General features: G+C 37.5%; 1 protein-coding gene across 8 annotated transcripts in view; it reads right to left on the minus strand.

Annotated features, from left to right (window-relative positions):
• The window catches only part of DNM3 (dynamin 3), a 577,169-nt gene that overhangs the window by 95,782 nt on the left and 458,838 nt on the right, over positions 1-22,549 (minus strand). For all 8 annotated transcript variants that reach the window (XM_024249216.3, XM_024249215.3, XM_054525302.2 and 5 more), the window contains one exon: positions 6,678-6,789. In XM_024249216.3, coding sequence (XP_024104984.2) covers positions 6,678-6,789 — 112 coding nt within the window. The remainder of the gene's footprint in view (positions 1-6,677; positions 6,790-22,549) is intronic.

Below are 22,549 nucleotides of genomic sequence, written 5' to 3' on the forward strand. Positions count from 1 at the left end.
TGTTTGTAGTGGCAACAATGATGTCACAGGGTAGGAGGCCTTAATCCTTAAATACAAGAAACACACAAGCGGAGGACGTGGTGTGGCTTGGCCATTTCTTGTTTCATTCAATCATTTCCCAACTGTCTATTCTGAGAGAGGCATAACAGTCATGAATGGTGAAATGTAAATGCTTTATAATTCCCTTCACTACTCTGTGTGGCAGCAATTTATGTTTAGATCCCTGAAAGCACTTCATTGAAGAAAAACTAAGACTCTTCAGAATTGGCCATGTAGCTCTTCTAAGTTTTGCTGAAAATGCTAAGACCAAAGTTATGTGTTGGGGGCTAAGTACCAGGCATTTTAAGTCTTGTATTATTAGACTGCTGAAAAAATGCATATGAGGGGTCACCAGCACTTTAATAAATATGTATGCAGGTCTGTGGCCATTCCTATTCTTCTCCTACAATAACGCAGAGACTTTTTCTCCTGTTATTTGACACAGAGAAAAATTCACTTTCAGAGTTTGTCCAAGAGGAATTTCTGAAGTTTCAAAAGGACTTCATTGTAAAGTGGTTTCAATCTGCAAAGCAGACCTAAAAGCATCAGTTATGACTGGGACAGTCCTGAGTTCAGAAGGAATAGTGAAGTGCCAGGGTGATTCACTTCCTGCCATCATTTTTAATCTGTTAAGAAAAATACATGATAGGGGAAGACCACTTATATATACAGCTAATAAAACCTCTTTAAAAACTCTGAGGTGTCAGACTTAGTAAATATGCAAAACTGGATTTGCACCAAATTTGTTTCCAGGACATTGTTTCAGACTTCCTACCAGTAGGCGGGCATCTGAGAGCAGGCTTGTGAATTCTCAGCTCCCAACAGCCTCTCTGCTCACTCCTGACTGACTGATGGAGGCTGGCCTATCCCCCCAGAGTGCATCAGATCTCCCTTTAAACAACTCGGCTTGCTTAGCCAATAGATGGGAAATTCTCCTTCACACACCCAAATCCCATTGATAGTTTCCTAAGAGAAGGGAAGTAATACTTAATTGGGAATTACAGCTTCATGGACACAATGATTTTAAATAATAAAAATATCATTGTTCAACTCCCTCTTATGAGTAAGAACATGCAGTGTTTGGTTTTCTGTTGCTGTGTTAGTTTGCTGAGAATGAAGGTTTCCAGCTTCATCCATGTCCCTGCAAACGACATGAACTCATCCTTTTTTATGGCTGCATAGTATTCCATGGTGTATATGTGCTACATTTTCTTTATCCAGTCTATCATTGATGGCATTTGGGTTGGTCCTAAGTCTTTGCTATTGTGAACAGTGCTGCAATAAACACACGTGTGCATGTGTCTTTATAGTAGAATTATTTATAATCCTTTGGGTATATGCCTAGTAATGGGATTGCTGGGTCAAACAGTATTTCTGGTTCTAGATCCTTGAGGAGTTGCCACACTACATTCCACAATGGTTGAACTAATTTACACTTCCACCAACAGTGTAAACAGGGAGGGGAATATCACACACCAGGGCCTGTCAGGGGTTGGGGGGCAAGGGGAGGGATAGCATTAGGAGAAATACATAATGTAGATGACTGGTTGATGGTTGCAGCAAATCACCATGGCACACATATACCTATGTAACAAACCTGCACGTTCTGCACATGTATCCCAGAACTTAAAGTATAATAAAAATAAATAAATAAATAAATAAATAAATAAATAAATAAATAAATAAATGCTATGAGACATTGAACACATTCACCCAGTTGAAGGCACTGAACTAGTTGTGATGCAGAAGAACCTTCATTTAATCCTATAAAGTCACTCTGAGGAAGACATTATTCTGAGTTTAGAGAAGAATCAACAATTGGAAGGTTAAGTAAGTTGCCTGAGCCACATGGCTAGTAAATGGCAGGCTCAGGATCCAACTGTGAGTGGATTTGACTTGAAGTCTACCACATTCCATGGCACACATTATGTTTCAAGGAATTTAAATTAGGAATTATTTCATGTTTTATATAATTTAAATATTGTAAGCCAACAAAACTGTGCCAGAAAAGTCAGTTGTTTGTTATATCATGTTCTTTAGATATTTAATCAAATTCACATTATTTATAATCACATATGTAGGAAAAATTTACGTACATGTGTCAATAAAATAATCTTTTAAAAGTTGTCTAATCGTAGCCTCTTACTACTGATACACACGTACACACAATACAGATTGATTGTATTTCAGTCTCATCAGTGAAAATAACTATTAATTAATTACATTAGAGACATCTTTACTTTGAAACTGGATAAAGTCCTACATATTTAATGACATCAAATTTTACAATGGTTGTAATTTCAATTTAGTGACCATAGAAAATAGAAATGGAAAAAATAAAATTCTGCTAAATCCAAATTCAGATTTAAATATAGTTTTAAAATCTTGTGGCTGCTCAGAAATATCAGGTGACTGGTAGAATGCTAAATCTGTGGCTCAAAGGAAGTTATGTGTAAATTCACAGAATAAGTCAGTAGCCTGAATCCAGGACTCCTCCTTTCCATTTTAGAGCCATAGATGCCACTGCTCAGACAAAAATTCTACATTTTGCTTTGGATCCAGAAAGGTGAAAGAGAATAAAAGTAATTAGAAAATCCATATGGAAAAATAGTAGGGCTGTTGTATTTTATACAGATATCCACTGTAGATCTTATCATATTGTAGAGCATTTATTTGTGTCTTTCTCTTTCACTAGGCTTAGAATTCCTATTAAGTAGGAATTTCGTCTTTTTAATCTTTGAATCTCTAGAGTCCACTTTAATAGTGATGGATGAAGGGAAAGAAAGAAGGGAGGAAAGAGGATGGAAGGGAAGGAAAGAAGTAAAATTTTAGAAAACCCCAAGATAAATAACTTAAGAGACAAAAGAAACAGGGGAGCAGAAGATTTTGATATGAGTGACATAAAACCATTCCATCACTTGGACGTGACGGAAAAAAATATATAGTGAGAATGTATTTTAAAAAGTGCGCATATGTAACCTTACTAGAAAATAAAATCCGTCTAACACAGCATTTCACTCAAATTTGGGTTATGGCTGTTTATCTAATGATGCCAAACTTACACAATTTTTAAAAATGATCTATATAGAGATTTCTTTCCAGTCAAAATAGAGGTATCTTGTGCAGAAAGCAGAACTTTGTAAGTTTAGACTCATGTCCATGCATGACACATAAATGTTTCATTATTAGGGTAGCAACTGACTGATTTGTAGACTCAATGGTTTATTGATATGAAAGCAAAATCACACTACTTAGACATTCTAAAAATTTACACAGATGGAGGCATCTGTTATTAGGTTATTCTGACTTCATCAAGTCTTTCTAAATTAAGAATAACTACCTAAAAATAATTTCCTTCCCCCAAATATAAGTGAGTGTTCACAAAATACAAACTTTAGATAAGCATTCTAGTTAATTTCATCAGTTAGCTGCCATTTAAATATCTGAAACTCAAGCAATTATGTAATACGACCTGTAGGACTACATGGTGCATAAGAAATGCAAATATTGTTTATGATAAAAACTGAGAAAAGGCAACATCATCGCACATTGCTAAATTTAACTTCCTGTGTTGCTTTTGGTATGTACTAAAAATTCCTCTGTCTTGATCTTCTAAGCAATTGTACCAAATATGCGTTGATAAACAAATAAAAATGATATAAAAAGAATCAAAATAGATTGTGTTGTGAGATTTGCTTAAAATTGAGTATTCTAATTAAAAATAGAAAATATTTCCTTGTCTTTTTGATGTAGAGCTATAGATACATAAAAATCCAGCCAGTTTACTGGGAGATGGATAACTTTGATTTTCTAGGACAGTTTTTCCCTCATAAGAGATTCATTGTAAGTTTTTGTTTTTGTTTCAGAGACAGGGTATCACTCTTTCACACAGGCTGGAGTGTGGTGGCATGAACACTGTAGCCTGGGCCTCCCAGGCTCAAGCAATCCTCCTGGCCTCCCTTGTAGCTGGGATCACAGGTGTGTGCCACTGTGCCTGGCTAAGCATTATTTTTGTTTAAATGGCAAACTTGTCTAGTGCATTTAAAATAGGTTTAATTTACAAAATCATGACTTAACAAAACATTTTCACAAACATTATAGTTGCATGTTAAGGCAGACACACACACACACACACACACACACACACACACACACACATTGATAAATAACCAAGCATACAAGCATATTTGGAAGATAGAAAATAACAAAGTATTTATAATCTCACTGGGCTATATGATAATATTCACAGTATTTCAACCTTCCCCTAGCTGTTAAAGAAAGTAGTTTTGATGAAAATGTTCATAATAAGAATCATAATAATTATAATTATAAATGAAAATATAGTGCTTACTTGTACTTGCCCTGTTCAATGCTTTCCCTGCATTGTCTCATTTAATCCTATCAACCGCCCTATAAAAGACTACTGTTATCTTCATCTCAGAAATGAGAATCTTGAAATGTGAAAAGGCTAGGTAACCTGCCCAAGACCTCACAGCTTGGAAGTAAGCACCTGGAATGTAAATATAAGTGGTGTGACACAACAGCCCATGCTTGAACTCACATGCTTTACTACCTCTCATCATTCTCAACCATAATGAGCTTTTAAGTACATAAATCTTATCGTGTCACTAAGTGACTTGAAACCTAGTAGTGGCTTCCATCTCACTCAGAATGAAATTCAAAAGGCTCGCCCCATCCTTCAAGGCCTACATCACCTGGTCCCTGACCCCTTCCTTTGTTAACCAACTACCACCTTTGTCTTCCCTCACGGTGTTCCAGACACACTGGCCTTGCTGCTCCTCTAAGACACTGAGCTTGGTTTTGCACTTGCTATCTTCTGCCAAGAGTACTCTTCTTCAGACTTCCAGGTCCTTTACTCCCTCCCTTCTTTGAAGAGCCTGCTCTAATGTCAACTCTTCAAAGAGGCCTTCCCTCATCACCTTGACAAAAATAAAGCTTGCCTGCCCCTTATTCTCACTGTCTGTCCCTTTAACTTACTTAACATTTTATAGAACTTATCACTATCTTAAATAATGGTGAACAATTATCGTTATTCACTCCCTTGTTTAATGTCTGCTCCAGCGGGGGCAGGACCTTATTGCTATTGTTCACCTCTGTATCACCAGGGCCTAGAATGGCAGCTGGCAAAAAGCATATGCTCCAAAGGTTTGTGTGGAATGAATTAATAAAAAATTAGGTATGTGTGCATTTTTAATATAGAACATTTGTGAAATTAAACACACTACCATCAATGGATAGGGAAGAGTAATAAGTGATAGAGTTAAAAACAAAAGTAAAAGTGGCACTCTGATGTTTAATGATTTCTCACATGTAGTCTTTAGAGTGGTACATATCTATGCAAATATCTACGCGTATAACAGGAGAACAACTCGACAACAATTATGAAAATCATATATGAATGCTTCTGTACTCCTGGCTATTGACAGGAAAGCATCTAGTTTAACTTCCATTTGGAGGGCACAAAGCATATTGTGGGAGGTTCATTGTTTTAGGTGCCAGACAGGTATAGGATGACAAGTATAGCATGCAATGGCGTAAAGAGGTCTATGTGTGAGTTAAAATAACAGCAGAGAGGATGACATTTTGGTGCAAGTCCTCAATCCTGTATTCCTGAAACTCTGTTACATTTTAGTACAACCCCAGAGATGTGGTCAGCCCTGAAACCCCTCTAGAAATACTTAATTGTCCTATGTTTCACCCATATCTCAGACTTTCTCTTGAAAAGACTCTCTCCCTATTTTGAACCTAAAAAGGACCCAACTCATGCATGACCATTCCTATAAATTGATCGAGAGCCAAGTAGGCACCTCAGGAGTTAAGCTGAACTAAATCCCCAAGGCTTAGTCTCAGTACTTTAGTTCTGGGGAGAAACCTGGATAAGCTAGATATTCAGGAGGAAGCAGCAAGTGGAGAGGTCCACTCAGTGGCAGTCTGTTTAATGGTGGGTGCACATATGTTGGGTGGGACTTCTGTTTAAATTTAGACTAGTCTGTGTAATATTACATTTTCCAAAGAACACAAAGAAAAGGTCTGTTTATTAACTTGAATGAGAGAAGTGTCTTAAAGACACGTGAAGCATATTAATAAAGATAAGGGAAATAGCAATATATTTCTTTTTGTTCTTTCACACTCATGAGGATATTAAACAGAGTTTGCACACAGATATACTTATGGATACAGGGAATATAGACATAATGAAAGGGGATAGATTTTTATTAAAATGAGTATATTTTAAGCAAGTCAAAATGCTGGTGTTATGATTGATGATATACTGATTGTATTAATACCATGATAAGTATGAAAAAGCATATAGAGAAAAATGAAATTTTGAAATAAAACAAAAAACTTTGTCTTGGGCTGAGATTGCATATATGTTTTATGGCTGAGTAGGACATTTTCGTTAACAAATATACTGATTAACCTCTTCAAATAGAAATCTAATAGAGAAAAAGCATTGTTAAAAAATATTAAAAGAGTAAGCGAAGTATCAGCTAAAAGTGTGACAAATTAATTAAGTCAGTAAGAAAACTAGTTTCTCCAGCTTATAGTATGTAGGATTAATATTTTCTTAAGCATAGCTAATAATAATTTTTAAATAAGAGATATATCCAACTTACTACAGATTTGTCAGGATAGACCCCAGCTCTTAGTAGAGATGCCTTCCAGCTGTCGACATCCTCCTGGGAATCACATGCCAGCTCAAGGAAGCGATAGTCTTTGTATACATTCCTGGAGTTCAAAAAAAAAAATCATGCTTTTAGTTTGAACCAAATTCAAAGTCATTTTATGTTGCTGTAGACGATGATGATATAAGTGACAATCCAAATGGACAGTTTCTGACAGTCACTGGAGGAAAACAAAAACAACTCATACTTTAAAATAATTAGTGAATTTCTACATGTATCTACAATATTTTTTTTTAAATCACATTACAAAGCTCAGAGTTATCTGTACTGCTACAAAATTAAAAAGTAAAAAAAAGTACAAAAATTTTTATATATATAATATATTATTATATATTGAATAATATATTATTATATATTGAATATATATATTCAATATTATACACTGGGTGTGAACTGATTGGAACTTGTGCTGTGGGGAAGGAATTGCTATTGCTCAGCAGCTAGATCAATTCTCTGAAGATATTTTACGAGTCTAAATGACTAAATAGCTCATAAAACTTTAAGATGCATCGCAATAATCTTACAAACCTAAAAGACAATGCCAGATGCAAAACAGAAATGCTCATTAAATTGTGAAAAGGAAAGACTGATAACCAGTGTTTAATAGGGTGAGATGCCAGTGAAGTGCATATTTATGACGGGGACAGTATTTTCCTTTTGTATTTCTTTTCCTGATATTACATAAAATGCAATACATGCCCATTATTAAATATTTGGAAAGTAGAGAAAAGAATTAAAATGGTAACAATCATCCAGTTTCTACAGCATAGAGATAACCTTCTTTTCTTTTTTCTATTTAAGATTTTTATTATTATTATTATACTTTAAGTTCTAGGGTACATGTGCACAGCGTGCAGGTTTGTTACATAGGTATACATGTGCCATGTTAGTTTGCTGCACCCATAACTCATCATTTACATTAAGTATTTCTCCTCATGCTATCCCTCCCCCAGCCCCCACCCTATGACAGGCCCTGGTGTGTGATGTTCCCCGCCCTGTGTCCAAGTATTCCATTGTTCAGTTCCCACCTATGAGTGAGAACATGCGGTATTTGGTTTTCTGTCCCTGTGATAATTTGCTCAGAATGATGGTTTCCAGCTTCACGCGTGTCCCTGCAAAAGACATGAACTCATCCTTTTTTATGGCTGCATAGTATTCCATAGTGTTCATGTGCCACATTTTCTTAATCCAGTCTATCATTGATGGACATTTGGGTCAGTTCCAAGTCTTTGCTATTGTGAACAGTGCTGCAATAAACATACGTGTGCATGTGTCTTTATAGTAGCGTGATTTATGATCCTTTGGGTATATACTCAGTAATGGGATCACTGGGTCAAATGGTATTTCTAGTTCTAGATCCTTGAGGAATCGCCACACTGTCTTCCACAATGGTTGAACTAGTTTACACTCCCACCAACAGTGTCAAAGCATTCCTATTTCTCCACAACCTCTCCAGCATCTGTTGTTTCCTGACTTTACTGATCGCCATTCTAACTGGTGTAAGATGGTATCTCATTGTGGTTTTTGATTTGCATTTCTCTGATGACCAGTGATGATGAGCATTTTTTCATGTGTCTGTATAAATGTTTTCTTTTCGAGAAGTATCTGTTCATATGCTTTGCCCACTTTTTGATGGGGTTGTATGGTTTTTTTTCTGGTAAATTTGTTTAAGTTCTTTGTAGATTCTGGATATTAGCCCTTTGTCAGATGGGTAGATTGCAAAATTTTTCTCCCATTCTGTAGGTTGCCTGTTCACTCTGATGGAAGTTTCTTTTGCTGTGCAGAAGCTCTTTAGTTTAATTAGCTTCCGTTTGTCAATTTTGGCTTTTGTTGCGATTGCTTTTGGTGTTTTAGATATGAAGTCCTTGCCCATGCCTATGTCCTGAATAGTATTGCCTAGGTTTTCTTCTAGGGTTTTTATGGTTTTAGGTCTAACATTTAAGTATTTAATCCATTTTGAATTAATTTTTGTATAAGGTGTAAGGAAGGGATCCAGTTTCAGATTTCTACATACGGCTAGCCAGTTTTCCCAGCACCATTTATTAAATAGGGAATCCTTTCCCCATTGCTTGTTTTGGTCAGGTTTGTCAAAGAGATGGTTGTAGATGTGTGGTGTTATTGCTGAGGTCTCTGTTCCATTCCATTGGTCTATATCTCTGTTTTGGTACCAGTACCATGCTGTTTTGGTTACTCTAGCCTTGTAGTATAGTTTGAAGTCAGGTAGCATGATGCCTCCAGCTTTGTTCTTTTGGCTTAGGATTGTCTTGGCAATGCGGGCTCTTTTTTGGTTCCATATGAACTTTAAAGTGGTTTTTTTCCAATTCTGTGAAGAAAGTCATTGGCAGCTTGATGGGGATGGCATTGAATCTATAAATTGCCTTGGGCAGTATGGCTGTTTTCACAATATTGATTCTTCCTATCCATGAACATGGAATGTTCTTCCATTTGTTTGTGTCCTCTTTTATTTCGTTGAGCAGTGGTTTGTAGTTCTCCTTGAAGAGGTCCTTCACATCCCTTGTAAGTTGGATTCCTAGGTATTTTATTCTCTTTGAAGCAATTGTGAATGGGAGTTCACTCATGATTTGGCTGTTTGTCTGTTACTGGTGTGTAAGAATACTTGTGATTTTTGCACATTGATTTTGTATGCTGAGACTTTGCTGAAGTTTCTTATCAGCTTAAGGAGATTTTGGGCTGAGATGATAGGGTTTTCTAAATATACAATCATGTCATCTACAAACAGGGACAATTTGACTTCCTCTTTTCCAAATTGAAAACCCTTTACTTCTTTCTCTTGCCTGACTGCCCTGGCCAGAACTTCCAACACTATGTTGAATAGGAGTGGTGAGAGAGGGCATCCCTGTCTTGTGCCAGTTTTCAAAGGGAATGCTTCCAGTTTTTGCCCATTCACTATGATACTGGCTGTGGGTTTGTCATAAATAACTCTTATTATTTTGAGATACGTTCCATCAATACCTAGTTAATTGAGAATTTTTAGCGTGAAGGGCTGCTGAATTTAGTCAAAGGCCTTTTCTGCATCTATTGAGATAATCATGTGGTTTTTGTCTTTGGTTCCATTTATGTAATGAATTATGTTTATTGATTTGTGTATGTTGAACCAGGCTTGCATCCCATGGTGAAGCCAGCTTGATCGTGGTGAATAAGCTTTTTGATGTACTGCTGGATTCAGTTTGCCAGTATTTTATTGAAGATTTTCGCATCGATGTTCATTAGGGATATTGGTCTAAAATTCTCTTTTGTTGTGTCTCTGCCAGGCTTTGGTATCGGGATGATGCTGGCCTCATAAAATGAGTTAGGGAGGATTCCCTCTTTTTCTATTGATTAGAATAGTTTCAGAAGGAATGGTACCAGTTCCTCCTTGTACCTCTAGTAGAATTCAGCTGTGAATCCGTCTGGTCCTGGACTTTTTTTGGTTGGTAGGCTATTGATTATTGCCTCAATTTCAGAGCCTGTTATTGGTCTATTCAGAGATTCAACTTTTTCTTGGTTTAGTCTTAGGAGGGTGTATGTGTCGAGGAATTTATCCATTTCCTCTAGATTTTCTAGTTTATTTGTGTAGAGGTGTTTGAACTGTTCTCTGATGGTAGTTTGTATTTATGTGGGATCGGTGATGATATCCCCTTTATCATTTTTTATTGTGTCTATTTGATTCTTCTCTCTTTTCTTCTTCATTAGTCTTGCTAGCGGTCTATCAATTTTGTTGATCTTTTCAAAAAACGAGCTCCTGGATTCACTGATTTTTTTGAAGGGTATTTGTGTCTCTATCTCCTTCAGTTCTGCTCTGATCTTAGTTATTTCTTGCCTTCTGCTAGCTTTTGAATTTGTTTGCTTTTGCTTCTCTAGTTCTTTTAATTGTGATGTTAGGGTGTCAATTTTTGATCTTTCCTGCTTTCTCTTGTGGGCATTTGGTGCTATAAATTTCCCTCTACACATTGCTTTAAATGCATCCCAGAGATTCTGGTACGTTTTGTCTTTGTTCTCATTGGTTTCAAAGAGCATCTTTATTTCTGCCTTCATTTCATTATTTAACCAGTAGTCATTCAGGAGCAGGTTGTTCAGTTTCATGTAGTTGAGCAGTTTTGAGTGAGTTTCTTAATTCTGAGTTCTAGTTTAATTGCACTGTGGTCTGAGAGACAGTTTGTTGTGATTTCTGTTCTTTTACATTTGCTGAGGAGTGCTTTACTTCCAACTATGTGGTCAATTTTGGAATAAGTGTGATGTGGTGATGAGAAGAATGTGTATTCTCTTGATTTGGGGTAGAGAGTTCTGTAGATGTCTATTAGGTCTGCTTGGTGCAGAGCTGAGTTCAATTCCTGGATATCCTTGTTAACTTTTTGTCTCGTTGATCTGTCTAATATTGACAGCGGGGTGTTAAAAGTCTCCCATTATTATTGTATGGGAGTCTAAGTCTCTTTGTAGGTCTCTAAGGACTTGCTTTATGAATCTGGGTGCTCCTGTATTGGGTGCATATATATTTAGGATAGTTAGCTCTACTTGTTGAATTGATCCCTTTACCATTATGTAATGGCCTTCTTTGTCTCTTTTGATCTTTGTTGGTTTAAAGTCTGTTTTATCAGAGACTAGGATTGCAACTCCTGCTTTTTTATTTTGCTTTCCTTTTGCATGGTAGATCTTCCTCCATCCCTTTACTTTGAGCCTATGTGTGTCTCTACATGTGAGATGGGTCTCCTGAATACAGCACACTGATGGGTCTTGACTCTATCCAATTTGCCAGTCTGTGTCTTTTAATTGGGATATTTAGCCCATTTACATTTAAGGTTAATATTGTTATGTGTGACTCTGATCCTGACATTATGATGTTAGCTGGTTATTTTGCTGGTTAGTTGATGCAGTTTCTTCCTAGCATCAATGGTCTTTACAATTTGGCATGTTTTTGCAATGTCTGGTACCGGTTGTTCCTTTCCATATTTAGTGCTTCCTTCAGGAGCTCTTATAAGGCAGGCCTGGTGGTGACAAAATCTCTCAGCATTTGCTTGTCTGTAAAGGATTTTATTTCTCCTTCACTTATGAAGCTTAGTTTGGCTGGATATGAAATTCTGGGTTGAAAATTCTTTTCTTTAAGAATGTTGAATATTGGCCCCCACTCTCTTCTGGCTTGTAGGGTTTCTGCTGAGAGATCCGCTGTTAGTCTGACGTGCTTCCCTTTGTGGGTAACCCGACCTTTCTCTCTGGCTGCCCTTAACATTTTTTCCTTCATTTCAACTTTGGTGAATCTGACAGTTATGTGTCTTGGGGTTGCTCTTCTCGAGGAGTATCTTTGTGGTGTTCTCTGTATTTTCTGAATTTGAAAGTTGGCCTCCCTTGCTAGGTTGGGGAAGTTTTCCTGGATGATAGCCTGAAGAGTGTTTTCCAACCTGGTTCCATTCTCCCCATCACTTTCAGGTACACCAATCAAATGTAGATTTGGTCTTTTCACATAGTCCTATATTTCTTTGAGGCTTTGTTCATTTCTTTTTACTCTTTTTTCTCTAAAGTTCTCTTCTCGCTTTATTTCATTAATTTGATCTTCCATCACTGATACCCTTTCTTCCACTTGATTGAATTGGTTACTGAAGCTTGTGCATACATCATGTAGTTCTCGTGCCATGGTTTTCAGCTCCATCAGGTCATTTAAGGTCTTCTCTACACTGTTTATTCTAGTTATCCATTTGTCTAATGTTTTTTCAAGGTTTTTAGCTTCCTTGCAATGGGTTAGAACATGCTCCTTTTGCTCGGAGAAGTTCGTTATTACCGACCTTCTGAGGCCTACTTCTGTCAACTTATCAAAGTCATTCTCCGTCCAGCTTTGTTCCATTGCTGGCGATAAGCTGTGATCCTTTGGAGGAGAAAAGGTGCTCTGGTTTTTAGAATTTTCAGCTTTTCTGCTCTGGTTTCTCCCCAGCTTTGTGGTTTTATCTACCTTTGGTCTTTGATGTTGGTGACCTACAGATGGGGTTTTGGTGTGGATGTCCTTTTTATTGATGTTGATGCTATTCCTTTCTGTTTGTTAGTTTTCTTTCTAACAGTCAGGTCCCTCAGCTGCAGGTCTGTTGGAGTTTGCTGGAGGTCCACTCCAGACCCTGTTTGCCTTGGTATCACCCGGCGGAGGCTGCAGAACAGCAAATATTGCTGCCTGATCCTTCCTCTGGAATCTTTGTCCCAGAGGGGCACCTGCCTGTATGAGGTGTCAGTAGGCCCCTACTGGGAGGTGTCTCCCAGTTAGGCTACATGGGGGTCATGGACCCACTTGAGGAGGCAGTCTGTCCATTCTCAGAGCTCAAACATCATGCTGGGAGAACCACTGCTCTCTTCAGAGCTGTCAGACAGGGACATTTAAGTCTGCAGAAGTTTCTGCTGCCTTTTGTTGAGCTATGCCCTGTCCCCAAATGTGGAGTCAATAGAGGTAGCAGGCCTTGCTGAGCTGCAGTGGGCTGCGCCTAGTTCGAGCTTCCCGGCTGCTTTGTTTACCTACTCAAGCTTCAGCAATGGGGGACACCCCTCCTCCTGCCAGGCTGCTGCCTGGCAAGTCGATCTCAGATTGCTGTACTAGCAGGGAGCAAGGCTCCGTGGGTGTGGGACCTGCTGAGCCAGGCACGGGATATAATCTCCTGGTGTGCCATTTGCTAAGACCATTGGAAAAGCACAGTATTTAGTCAGGAATGTCCCATTTTTCCAGGTACAGTCGGTCACGCTTTCCCTTGGCTAGGAAAGGGATATCCCCCAACCCCAGGTGAGGTGATGCCCTACCCTGCTTCGGTTCGTCCTCTGTGGGCTGCACCCACTGTCCAACCGGTCCCAGTGAGATGAACCAGGTACCTCAGTTGGAAATGCAGAAATCACCCGTCTTCTGAGTAGATCACGCTGGGAGCTGCAGACCAGAGCTGTTACTATTCGGCCATCTTGGAACGGGACCATAACCTTATTTTCTTATACCCTTTCGTTGTACCTATTTTTCAGATAGTTGAGGTTCTATTTCTCTTCCTCCCACCCGCCATTCCTCTCTAGTTCTGTATTATCTTGTGTCATGCTTTTTCACTTACTGTTATATCATGGTCATTTACTTATACCATTAAATATTTATAAATGTCAGATTATAGTAGCATAATATTCATTCATATAAATGTATGATGATTTAACTTTCTCCCAATATTAATTTTCCTTTTTGTTTTGCTATCATAAATAATACTTAAATAAATATTTTCATCCATGAGCACTTGTCACATTTACTACTATTATTTTCTGAAGACGGATTCCTATAAATAGAGTTACAGGATCTAAAGTTTTTTTGTTTTTGTTTTTTGTTAGAGACAGGATGTCTCTCTGTTGCCTGAGCTGGAGTGCAGTGGCACAGTCATAGCTCACTGTAGCCTCGAACTCCTGGGCTCATGTGATCCTTCCACCTCAGCCTCCCATGTAGCTGGGACTACAGGCATGTGCCACCACACCCAACTAATTTTTCTATTTTTAGTAGAGACAAGGTCTCACTGTGTTGCCCAAGCTGATCATGAACTCCTGGGCTCAAGCTATCCTCCTTCCTCGACCTCCTAAAGTGCTAGAATTACAGGAGTGACCCACCATTCCCAGCCTAAAGTTATGATCATTCTTAAAACAATACAAACTCCCAATTACCTTTCCAGAAAAGATAGTCCAATTTAGACACACTGGCAGTATACAAGATTAACAAGCTTTCTTCTCCCTTATTCTTTCCCAAGGTGTGCTCATTTATGCCTAAGAGCCTCCATCTCCACCTAAACTCAAAGGCCCATGTGTTTATATCTCCTGTCTAGACCTTCCCCAGAGTGATACTGCCTATTGACTTCTGCTCTTGAGTATTGCCAAGGAACCTTGACGTGAAAAACTGAACAGGTGGTTTACAACTTGGTCTTCTTTCAATATTCCCATTTTAGTGGTGTAATTCAGATACTTTAGGGGTATTTTGGACACCTTTCACTCTTTATCACCTGTCTTCTATTTTACTACATAAAAGTGTCCTCTTTAAATTGCTATTATAATCACCTCTCTTTTGGACTATTATTATACAATAGCCTCCTCATTGGTCTCCCAGCATCCCATGGCCTCTTTTAACTTGCTGTCTGATTTTTATAGTTTTAGATCTTACATTTAAGTCTTTAATCCATCTTTTATATGGTGGTAGGTAAATGTCCAGTTTCATTCTTTTGCATATGGCTAGCCAGTTATCCCAGCACCATCTATTGAATAGGGAGTCCTTTCCCCATTGCTTATTTTTGTCAACTTTGTCAAAGATCAGATGGTTGTAGGTGTGGAACTTTAGAAGAAAATCTAGAAAATACCTTCCTAGAATTGGTCTTGGCAAGAATTTATGACTAAATACTCAAAAGCAATTACAACAAAAATAAAAATTGACAAGAGGGACCTAATTAAACGAAAGATCTTCTAGACAGCAAAAAAGAAACTATCAATAGGGTAAACAGACAACCTACAGAATGGGAGAAAATATTTACAAATTATGCATCAAACAAAGGTCTAATATCCAGAATTTATAAGGAACTTAAATAATTCAGTAAGTGAAAAACAACCCCATTAAAAAGTAGGCAAAGGACATGAACAGACACTTATCAAAAGAAGACACACAAGCAACAAAAAAAAAAACATGAAAAAATGCTCAACATTACTAATCATCAGAGTAATGCAAATCAAAACCATGATGAGGCACCATCTCACACCAGTCAGAATGGCTACTACTAAAAAGCCAAAAAATAACAGATGTTGGTGAGGCTGAGGAGAAAGGTGAACACTTATATGCTGTCGGTAGGAATGTAAATTAGTTTAGCCACTGTGGAAAGCAGTTTGTAGATTTCTCAAAGAACTAAAAACAGAACTACCATTTGACCCAGCAATTCCATTACTGGGTATGTATGCCCAAAGGAAAATAAATTGTTGTGCCAAAAAGACACATGTGCCTGTATGTTCATTGCAGCATTCTTCATAATAGCAAAGACATTGAATCAACCTAGGTGTCTGTTAATAGTGACCTGGATAAAGAAAATGTGGTACATATACACTATGGAATACTATGCAGCCATAAAAAGAACAAAGTTATGTCCTTTGCAACAACATGGATGGAGCTGGAGGCCATTATCCTAATAATATTAATGCACAAACAGAAAACCAAATACTGCATGTTCTCACTTATAAGTGGGAGCTAAACATTGGGCACATATAGACAAAGTTGGGAACAATAGACACTGGGGGTTACTAGATGGGGAAGGAAAAAGGGAGGAAGGGTTGAAAAACCACCTACTGGGTACTATGCTCACCACATGGGTAATGGGATCATTTGTACACCAAACCTCAGTGTCATGTGATATACCCATGTAACAAACCTGCACATATAAAATAAAATAAGTTGATATTAAATAAATAAGTAAATTTGTTATCTGCACTGAATCCTCATGATCTTCTGAAGTAAGACACTCCGATGATTATGTGCTATTAGGAAAAAGGCCACACTCCCTATGATGGCCCCCAGGGTCTGGGCAGTCATTACGTTCCTCTCCAGTTTCTTTGAACACTTTGCTCTTTCTGTGCCAGCCACCTTGGCCTTCTTTAGTTCCTCCAGTGTGTCAGATGTGCCACGCTTACTTCCAATGCTTTTGAATATGCTGCTCTCTGCCTGCAGCTGTCTTTCCATCTCTCTTTGCACAGTTAATTCCTACTCTATCTTGGGATTTCAATTCAGTCATCACTTCATCAGGCATCACTTCCCTGACAGTCCTACCAGGCCAGCTCCTCTGTCATACATTTTTCCCCCTTTCTATTATTATTTACCTTTCCTTTGTAGCACTCATCACAGTTGTGATTTCAGAATTATGCATGTGTTTTTCTTTTTATCCTTCTTTCTTTTCCTTTCTTTCTCTTTCTTTCTCTTTCTTTCTTCTTTCTGTCCTTCCTTTTTTTCCTCTCTTGCTTTTAGTTATTTATTTTCATTAATGTCTACCTTCTCAACTAGCCCATAAACTCCAACGGAACAAGGAATGTATCATTTTTATGTTCAACATTATATCCCCTGGGGATTCTGGGAAGATGATGGCTTAGGAGTGTTCCATTTCCTCTCCACTTCTTACTCAGTTCAAACAGGTCCTCTTAAGTCAAGCAGATATTGGGAGTGGTACTCAGGTAGACAGGGTGTGAGCAAGACATCTGTTGTGGCACTTTCTAGCTTTAGGACAGGAACCAGCAAACATCAGATTCTTGGTCAAGCTGTCTTTGATGACTGCAGGACCTTTGAGTGGGCCTGACCCTCTGGTCCTAAGAAGGTGTGGAGGGGCTAAGTTTTTCTTCTCTAATGCAGAAGGCTCCCCTGAGTCTCCCATAGCAGTGCCTATTACTGGCCCATGACAACTGAGACATCTGTGCCTTCCCACACTTGTAGGACCAGCCCACTTAAAGCATCCAGCAGTTGGACTTGTGCCACGAAGAACAAATGAAAATGAAAGGATACCTAAAGAAGCTAACAGTCAGAGAGGGAAAGAATGAGGAAAGCAATCACAGCGGTCCATCAATGAAGGAGAACCTTTGGGGAAAGCAGAAGACAGAAGAAAATAAGGACTTGAAGAGGCACACGAACAGCATTGAAAAAGACTTCCTAGAACTAAAAAGTCAGATTTTTAAATTAAAACATTGAGTAGATAAATAGCAAGAAAGGCTGATCAGTGTTGAGACTAGAATTATCAGCTTTGAAGATCTAATAGAAGTGGAAAAATATAAAAGGACAGAAATGATGAGGGTGTGGAGGAAAGACCCAGAATGTCTAACTTGTGAACAAGAGGAGTTCCAGAAAAAAAAAGAAAAGGAAGATAGAAGGAGAAAAACAATTATAAAAGACAAATTTTTTTAAAAAGAAACTTTCCCTGAGATTTAGAAAGACACAAATATGTACATCAAAAGTACAATCAGGTGGAATTAATGAGAAAAGATACAACTGAGGCATATGAAGTTCTAATAAAAAAGAAGTATAAAAGAAAAATGTGAGAAACATACTCCCAGATAAACCTTGTATGACAGAAGAAACCAAAAGTAAAAATTATTTAGAAAGCAATAAAGATATAAACACTTCATATCCAAAGGAGCAAAGGCTGTAGGAAAATGTATAACCTTAAATATGCTCATCATTTAGAAAAGAAGGTTGGTATTCATCTAGATAAATTATAAAATGATTTTTTAAAAATAAAATAAACCAATAGAGAGAATTAACACAGATTAAAGCCAAAATTAAGGAAATAGGAAATATAAAAATATCAGAGGTTAAGGACATTCACAAGTATTTTCCCTTTACCAGTAAATAATACACTTACAATCCTAATTAAGGGGGAAAATGGGAGAAAACAAAAGTATACAAGATTGCAAATGAGAAACAATAGGATAATGACCACAAATATAGAAGAGGTTGAAAAAATTAAAATATTATATGCAACCCTATGGCAAAAAATTAAGAATCTAGAATAAATTAACAATATGTTTAAAAATACAAATTACCAAAATTAACTCAAGAAGAATTGAAAAATCCAAGTGTTAGTATTTAACAAAACACTACCAAAATTAATAAGATGCTTTTTTTTTTTTTTTTTTGAGATGGAGTTTTGTTCTGTTGCCCAGGCTGGAGTGCAGTGGCATGATCTTGGCTCACTGGAGCCTCTGCCTCCCAGGTTCAAATGATTCTCCTGCCTCAGCCTCCCAAGTAGCTGTGATTACAGGAACACGCCACCAGGCCCAGCTAAGTTTTGCATCTTTAGTCTAGATGGGATTTCACATTGTTGGCCAGGCTAGTCTCGAACTCCTGACCTCAGGTGATCAGCCTGCCTTGGCCTCCCAAAGTGCTAGGATTACAAGCGTGAGCCACTGTGCCCGGCCAAGATGCTGTGTTTAAAAGGCTAACATTAACTGCAAGACGAAAATATACAAATCAATTGCTTTTCTCAATACTACCAATAACTTAGGAAATGGGAAAACGCTCCATTCACATTAGGAGCAGAGTCTTTAAAATACATAGAAATGAATTTTTTTAAATTAAGGAAATGATAATATCTTATTGAATAGCACGAAACAAGTACCCTTATAATTGGAAAGGGAGGTGTGACATCACCAGGATGGTGGAAAAGAAGGTCACCTGCTAATATTCCCCTACAGCAACAAGAATTCCACATCCCTGTATAGTCAGAAGTCTCTTTCTGGGAGCCTCAGGATTCAGGTAGGAGTTTGTGAAACACTGATGAAGCCCTAGACATAGGAGGGTTGTTTTGAGAGTATAGAATGACACTGAGGTGGCTGATCCACCAAGCTTGCTCCCAGGTTCAAACTTGGAAATGACCCAGTCCCCCAAGAGACTTGGCTACAGTCCATTTGGCCTTTAAGCCTGCAATTAAAATCATCTGCCAAGGGGTCCAGAAGGAATCACACAACTAGTGCTTTGGTGGAGAGACTTGTCTGAATGCTGGCATCATCTTGGCAGTGAACTGAATGTTGCCCTGTGGCTTTGCTCCAACCCCTCTAATAAATTAAAAGGGATATTTGGATGACTTGATTTGATTACACTATACCCTAAGGTCTCACAAAGTGACCAGCACTAGTAGGTATTCAATAGATATTTATTGAGTAATGAATCTCATACCCATAAATATTGACTGTCATCTTTAAAGTATGTTTGCTAATTTTATAACTTAAAAGTGATTCTCCATCAATGCTTTAATACTTTTGCTTACTAAGGACTTTGAGCATTTTAGTATGTTTATAGAAATGAAGTTCTTCATTCTGATTTCATTACAAAAATATAATACAATATTTTTGTATAGTATTTCAAAGTCTTTTAACTTATTCTTTGCATTTGCCTGACCTATCTTTGTTTCTTCTTTTACTTTTACATTTTTTTCCATTTGTTTTACTTTTTTAAAAGTCCTGTTATAAATGTCAACAGTATAATTGGGTTTTGGTTTTAATCTCAGTCAGAAAATCATCATTTTTGATTAGGAAAGTTTCAATCATGTTTATTTCTTGCCATGGCTGTGTGCTTAGCCTTAGTTTTATCATTTTGAGATACGATTTGCTGTTTTTAAATGCTCTTGACTGTTTCTTCTGTTTTGTTGACAAATAAGCTGGCTTTTTGGCTTCTACATTTTTCAGCAGTTATCTTTCAGTTTTTAAAATCATTCTTGAATTCACTTTTGTATATATATATGTATATATTTATATATACACATACAATTCAGGAATACAAAAATAATCTCTGACTTCTTGAAGAATTTAGAAGCTTTTACTTTCTGCTGCTTTCTTCATGACATTTGCTAATCTATCTAGAAATACTGACATATTATTTCTGAATTTTTTCACATCTTTTCCTTCTTTTAATTGTATTCAGTTTTGTTATATTTAAGCATTTATTAGATGGAACTCTACATGTTTATCTTGAATAAATATTTATCATCAGGCATCTTCTACCTGGACTTCCCCGTTGTAAATTCTTACTTGGATTCAGTTTTTGAGTTGGCCTTATAGTTCAAAGTTGCCTGTCTGGATTTCTGGTTGTCACAGTGCCCACATTTCTCAAGTTGATGTAGTGAAGAAACGTAGAGGCTTCTTTGGGTTGTCTTCTTGTTTGGCCTCATTTTTCTTAATCAGGGCAAAGCATGCACTGGTCACTGATAGATTTTCAATCCAGTTCAATCTATGAGTCTTGCAAATGTTGACTGACATCTCTACTTTTCTGTGTCTTTGAGGATTTCCATCTTTGTTGTGTATGACTTTTGGGGTATAGTGATAAATAACAAATAGAGAAGGGAGAAAGTGAAACTTCTAACTTTTTACTTTTTTTTTTTTTTTTTTTGAGACAAGGTCTGGCTCTGTTGCCCAGGCTGTAGTGCAGTGGCGCGATCTTGGCTTACTGCCACCTCCACCTTCCAGGCTCAAACCATCCTTCCACCTCAGCTTCCCAAGTAGCTGGGACTACAGCCTTGCGCCACCACGCCTGGCTAATTTTTGTATTTTTTGTAGAAATGGGGTTTCGCTAGATTGTCTAGGCTGGTCTCAAACTTGTGAGCTCAAACAATCCTCCTGTGTTGGCCTTCCAAAGTGCTGGGATTACAAAGTTTGAGCCACTGCGCCTGGCCTAACTTTTTACCATTTTAAAAGAGAAATAATCTCATTTACTCTTTATAGCAATCCTGTAAAGTTGGTAGTAAAGCTGTTTCACAGATGAGGAAACTGAAATTCAGAGATATTAAACGGTGTTCCCAAGATCACATAACTAATAAGTGGCATAATCTGGGTCTACCCCAATCCTTGGTTTATAGCCTCCATAAAACAAACACTTGTTGAATGAATAAGAAAATGGACAAATAAATGAATGAAAACACAATGGAATAAACTTGGACAGTGCTTATTTTTTAAACCACCTTTTTCATTTTTGATCGGATGCTAAACTTTTTATAGAAAACCCAAGATATTAAAGTTTAAAAGGATAAACCAAAACAAGCAGAATGAGTCATTTCAATTAAAAGAGGGACATATTTAAAAGAAATATATTCTCCAAGCATGAAAGTTTATTGTTGGAAATTTTCAAAAGTTGTATCTTTGCTTTAGAGCAGAAAGAGTGATGGATTATCTTGACAGAATCAAAATTCATCAGTTTTTGATTATCTAATTACCTTTCTACCATAGCTTTTAGCTACCAATTAGGTTTCCATTTGGAGGTCTTTCCACAGCACAGTATGAATTCCTTTACTATGTAAAGGTATGGGGAAGGTAGAGCTGGACAAATGACATGGGAGCGCATGGCCAGCTGGAAGGCACAGAAAGCAGAGGGCGCAGACTTTCCACATTCTCTGAATAGATCTGAAGAATGCAGCTTTGGCCCATTCTCACTGACCTTTCTCCAGAGAATTTTCTTTCAGGGACTCTTCACTGGAAAATCTTAATTTTTTTTTCCTCTTAAAGGATAGCCAAATTCTTGAGAGGGAAAATAATTATCTGGTTGAAACATTAGAAGAGGGTCAAAGGCTTCTGGTGGCTTTGGCTGCTTCATTTTTACCCATTTTCGAAGCCTCATCTTAGGCTGTGTCTAGACATCCAAGGAGAGTTGGATACAGGTCTAAAACACTGAACTGAGCTGATTTACTGGAAGTCTCATAAATTCTGTCGATGAAGCTTCCAGGTTCTCACCACATGCTGTAGCTGTATAGATAACCCACAGCAATTTGTACTGACTGCATTTTTTGTTTAGTCTATTTCAGCTGCAATCATGCAGATATGAGCTTCTGAATAATTCCACTATTACAACCAAGCTGAACTATGTGTTTTAGTTTAAAGAAATAAGTCACTTCAATGCTAAAAAAAAAGTATGAGAAATTTTATGCCTTAGGTAAAAGGCTTTTAAGCGTTACAATGAAGAGAACAGGACCGCATGATGAGACCATGTTTTGACTATATGTGTAACTTTCATTAACATTTCATAAGAATACCTTCGGGTGTTAAAAATCCAAAGTTTAATTCCCTTACCTATGACAGCTGTTCAAACATCTGAGCCTAGATAGTGAATGTTGGCAATTATAAACAATGTTTCAAAATCATCTTTGAAGAAATTCCTTTGCACAATTATTGAATCATTTGATAAAAATAAACTTTTAGGAGTGGAATTTCTGGGCCACAAGGTTTGCACCTAATTAAGGCATTTAATGCAGATTCCCAAACTGGCCTCCAGGGAGGCTACACGCACAGTCGGCCACATGTATTACACGAGGAGGACAGCTTCCTCA

The sequence above is a fragment of the Pongo abelii genome, chromosome 1, assembly GCF_028885655.2.
Source record: "Pongo abelii isolate AG06213 chromosome 1, NHGRI_mPonAbe1-v2.0_pri, whole genome shotgun sequence".
Classification (NCBI taxonomy): Eukaryota; Metazoa; Chordata; class Mammalia; order Primates; family Hominidae; genus Pongo; species Pongo abelii.